Raw genomic sequence first — 5,060 nt, 5'->3', positions numbered from 1 at the left:
TGTTAGCAATTGGGTTTTTTAACATGGAGGATACACATGTAAACATATGTTCATCTGTGCGATTGAAACACAGGTGGCTTTATCAGAAATATTTCATATGTTATATTGTGGATGAGTAGTACAAAAGTTCCTCAAAAAAAAAAAAAACAACTGAATTTTCTCCATCTAAATTCAGTTACAAAACCTTACACATTATTATGTGTAAATCATACCTCTTATTAATATATACATTGTTTTAACATGTTACTATAACATGAGAAAATTGTATTAATTATTTTTCTGGTGCATTTTTCTTTTCTTTTCTTGTTTATTGATTAAGATTCATTCCAAATGTAGCATCATCTCTCTTCTAATTATATTTAACACTGATGACAAAATGAAGGACTCTTTAATTTATTATTAAGTGATTTTATTGGTTAAGTTACATACCATTTGCAGTCTCCCCTCCCTCCTAAATTTATTGAATTCTGAGGACAGAATCACACACTCAAACTAATCTCTTTCCACTCTTTATTCATATGCAAACCCCATGGTGTGTTAAAATGTGTATTATTGTGTAAGTTATTGACCTACATGATCAAAAAGATGTAGTTGCAATAAAAAACTTATCTTGAGGCAGGAGTAATTCATTAAGTATACAATTTTATTCTGAGTTACAGTCCATGCATTGTTCTACAGGCAAACTCCCTCTATTGTGATAGATTATTGTCTTCCTGATCAAGAGAAGAAATTATCCCAAATTAATTAATAAGCATGGAAAAATAGAAGAGAATCCTGAGGACAGCTGTGTCCTAAAAATCATTAATCAAGGGTTGAGTAAAGCCCTCTCCATGCCTGCTTGTGATAAATCCATGAAAACCACTGAAGAAGTGGCTCTTCAGCTCCTCTTGCTCTGCCAGTTTTGTGTTGGGATTGTTGCCAATGTATTTCTCTTTGTCTATAATTTTCCTCCAATCTTGATGGGTTTTCAACAGAGACCTAGACAGGTGATTTTAAGCCACATAGCTGTGACAAATGCCTTGATTCTCTTCATCACTACATTTCCAAACAGCATGATGGCTTTTGCTCCAAGAAGTCATCAAACTGACCTCAAGTGTAAATTAGAATACTTCACTCACCTGGTGTCAAGAAGCACAAACTTGTGTTCTACCTGTGTCCTGAGTATTCATCAGCTTGTCACTCTTGTCCCTGTTAATAGAGGTAAAGTTATACTCAGAGCAAGTGTTCCAAATTTGACTAGTTATTCTTGTTACCGTTGTTGGTTCTTCAGTGTCTTAAGTAACATCCACATTCCAATTAAGGTCACTGGTCCACAGAAAACAGAAAATAACACTGACTGTAAAAGCAAATTGTTCTGTTCCACTTCTGGATTCAGTGTAGGCATTATCTTCTTGCGGTTTTCCCATGATACCATATTCATGAGCATCATGGTCTGGACCAGTGTCTCCATGGTACTTCTCCTCCATAGACATAAGCACCGAATGCAGCACATCCTCACTACCAATCAAGGCCACAGAGGCCAAGCTGAGACCAGAGCAACCCATACTATCCTGATGTTGGTGGTCACATTTGTTGGCTTTTATCTTCTACATATTATTTGTATCATTTTTTACACTTTTTATATATATTCTCATCAATTCCTGAGGCATTGCAGTCAAGTTTTGATTGCAGGTTTCCCCACTATTTCTCCTTTATTGTTGATCTTCAGAGACCCTAAGGATCCTTGTTCTGTGTTCTTCAACTGTTGAAAGCCAGAGTCACTAAAAATGCTGAAAACAGAAGACAGCTTTGCTAATACCATTAAATACTTTATTTCATAAAGATGTTTTCAACATCTTGTGTGAACAAAGGTATGGTGCTCACTGCTGTAATTTTAAAAGAGTAAGGTTATAATCATTTGTTGATGTGAAAGATTTCTGGTTAGAAACAGACTGACACAGTGAGTTATTCACCACCCTCCATTCTCTTGTATATAACTGCACTCTGCTGCAGGCTGGTCTAAAACAGATGAAACCCATTTTCCCTAAAAAGTTTAATGTATTATAAGGTCCTGATCAAGGTATTACTCTCTGCTCCTTTTAACTTAACACATGAAACTTCAGATAAAAATAGAATCCTTCTTTATATTTCTCCATATAAACAAATGAGAATGTATTGTTATGACTAGATTTTTTCAAGAATGTAATGTTTGTTAATTTTTTTTTACATATATTGCATGTCATTACATTTTAGTTAGGAGAAATATGCTTTGCTATCTTGGACTCCACTCAAGAGAGAGTCAATCATTGAACAACATCACTTTGTGGTCTCTTGAGCAGTGCAAGCTGCTCACAACATTAAGAGTAAAGAAAAAAACAGGCAAAAGCAACTCATGCTCAGGAGCCATAAGAGGTTTAATGTTGAGAGGATCAGATTTCAGGAGAATAAAACATCTGCCCCAACACTGGATATAACTGGGACCAGAGGTAGGAGGGAACCCAGGAACTCTGCCCAACCAGTGGCATGGATTATTTCCTTTCTGTGACAGTGCCCTGAGCAGATCTTAGGCAAGAACTCTGCAGGTAGTTCCAAAACACCCAGAAGAAGATTCACTCCCAGGTGTTCTAACACACCCAGGACCACAGGATTCCAGAATCCCAGAAGCTTAGTCTCACCAGGAGCTCAGGTTCCCAGAGGCAGCTTGACTCCCAGGAGCTCTGACATAACCAGGATCTCAGGATCCCAAAATCACAGAATCACAGAGACAGTAGAATCTGAGGAGTTCTGACACAACCAGGATTACAGGAAGGACAGGCTCCAGTTAGATATAGCGAGGGCAAGTCACACTAGAGATAATCAGATGGTGGGAGGCAAGTACAGTAAAATAAGCAACAGAAATTAAGGTTACTTGGCATCATCAGAACCCAATTCTCCCACCATAGCAAGTCCTGGATACACCACCACACCAGAAAAGCACGATTCAGATCTAAAATCACTTTTCATGATGCTGATACAGGACTTTTAGACAGACATAAATAACTACCTTAAAGAAATACAGGCGGACACATATAAACAGCTAGGAACACTTAAAGAAGAAACACAAAAACCCCTTAGAGAATTACAAAAAAACACAACCAAACAGGCAAAGGAAATGAACAAAATCATTCAACATCTAAAAATGGAAATAGAAACAATAAAGAAATCACAAAGGGAGACAACTGGAGTTAGAAAATCTAGAAAAGAGATCAGGAGTCATAGATACAAGTAGCACCAACAGAATACAAGAGATCTAAGAGAGAATCTCAGGTGCAGAAGATACCATAGAAAATATTGACACAGCAGTCAAAGAAAATGCAAAAAGCAAAAAGCTTCTAACCCAAAACATCCAGGAAGTCTAGGACTCAATGAGAACACCAAAGCTAAGGATAATAGGTAGAGAAGAGAGTGAAGATTTCCAACTTCAAGGGCCAGTAATAACTTCAACAAAATTATAGAAGAAAACTTCCCTAACCTAAAGAAAGAGATTCCCATAAACATACAAGAAGCCTACAGAACTCCAAATAGACTTGACCAGAAAATAAATTCTTCCCATCAAGTAATAATCAAAACATCAAATGCACTAAACAAAGAAAAAATATTAACAGCAGTAAGGGAAAAATGTCAAATAACATATAATGGCAGACGCATCAAAATTAAACCAAACTTCTCACCAGAGACGATGAAATCTGGGCAGTTGTCATACAGACCCTAAGAGAACACAAATGCCAGCCCAGGCTACTATACCCAGCAAAACTTTCAATTACCATAGGTGTAGAAAATAAGATATTCCATGACAAAACCAAATTTACACAATATCTTTCCACAAATCCAGCCCTAAAAAGGATAATAGATGGAAAAAACCAACACAAGGAGGGAAACTACAACAACCTAGAAAAAAAAACAAGAAAGTTCAACAAACACAAAAGAAGATAGCCACACAAACATTTCCACCTCTAACAACAAAAATAACAGGAAGTAACAATTACTTTTCCTTAATATTTCTTAACATCAATGATCTCAATTCCCCCCCCCCCAAAAAACATAGATTAATGGACATAGATTAATAGATACATAAACAGGATTTTCCGGCACACAGGAAAGGCACCACAGTGACAAAGACAGACACTACCTCAGAGTAAAAGGTTGAAAAATAATTTTCCATGCAAATGGTCCCAAGAAACAAGATGCAGTAGCCATTCTAATATTGAATAAAATCAACTTTCAATGAAAAGGTATCAAAAAAGATATGGAAGGACACTTCATACTATTCAAAGGCTTCCAAGATGAACTCTCAATTCTGAACATCTATGCTACAAATGCAAGAGCACCCATATTCATAAAAGAAACTTTACTGAAGCCCAAAGTACATATTACACCCCACACAATAATAGTGGGAGACTTCAACACCCCACTCTCAGCAATGGACAGATCATGGAAACACAAATTAAAATGAGACAAAGTGAAACTAACAGAAGTTATGAACCAAATGGATTTAAAAGATATCTATACAACATTTCACCCTAAAGCAAATTAATATACCTTCTTTTCAGCACCTCATGGTACCTTCCCCAAAATTGACCATATAAAAAGTCACCAAATGGGCGTCAAAAGATACAAGAATATTAAAATAATCACATGCACCCTATCAGGTCACCATGGATTAAGGCTGGTCTTAAATACCAACAAAAACAGCAGAAAGCACACATACACATGGAAGCTAAACAATGTTTTACTCAATGATAACTTGGTCAAGGAAGAAATAAAGAAAGAAATTAAAGGCTTTTTAGAATTGAATGAAAATGAAGACACATCATACCAAAACTAATAGGACACAATGAAAGCAGTGGTAAGAAGAAAACTCGAAGCTCCAAGTGCCTCCAAATAGAAACTGGAGAGAGCTTACACTAGCAACTTGACAGCACACCTCAAAGCTCTAGAACCAAAAGAAGCAAATACACCCAAAAGGAGTTGTCAGAAGGAAATAATCAAACTCAGGGCTGAAATCAACTAAATAGAAACAAAAAGAACTATACAAAGAATCA

At 36.4% G+C, this 5,060-nt stretch overlaps 1 protein-coding gene across 1 annotated transcript; it reads left to right on the top strand.

Annotated features, from left to right (window-relative positions):
- The first annotated feature begins 782 nt into the window (after nt 1-782).
- LOC116101781 (vomeronasal type-1 receptor 1-like) lies at nt 783-1,961 on the top strand. The gene has a single exon (XM_031385615.1). The coding sequence runs from the start codon at nt 831-833 to the stop codon at nt 1,746-1,748; it is 918 nt and encodes a 305-aa protein (XP_031241475.1). The 5' UTR covers nt 783-830; the 3' UTR covers nt 1,749-1,961.
- Nucleotides 1,962-5,060: the final 3,099 nt, after the last annotated feature.

The sequence above is a fragment of the Mastomys coucha genome, unplaced genomic scaffold (genome assembly GCF_008632895.1).
Source record: "Mastomys coucha isolate ucsf_1 unplaced genomic scaffold, UCSF_Mcou_1 pScaffold21, whole genome shotgun sequence".
NCBI lineage: Eukaryota > Metazoa > Chordata > Mammalia > Rodentia > Muridae > Mastomys > Mastomys coucha.
The sequence above is the reverse complement of the archived record's forward strand: the minus strand, read 5'-3'. Positions and strand labels throughout refer to the sequence as shown.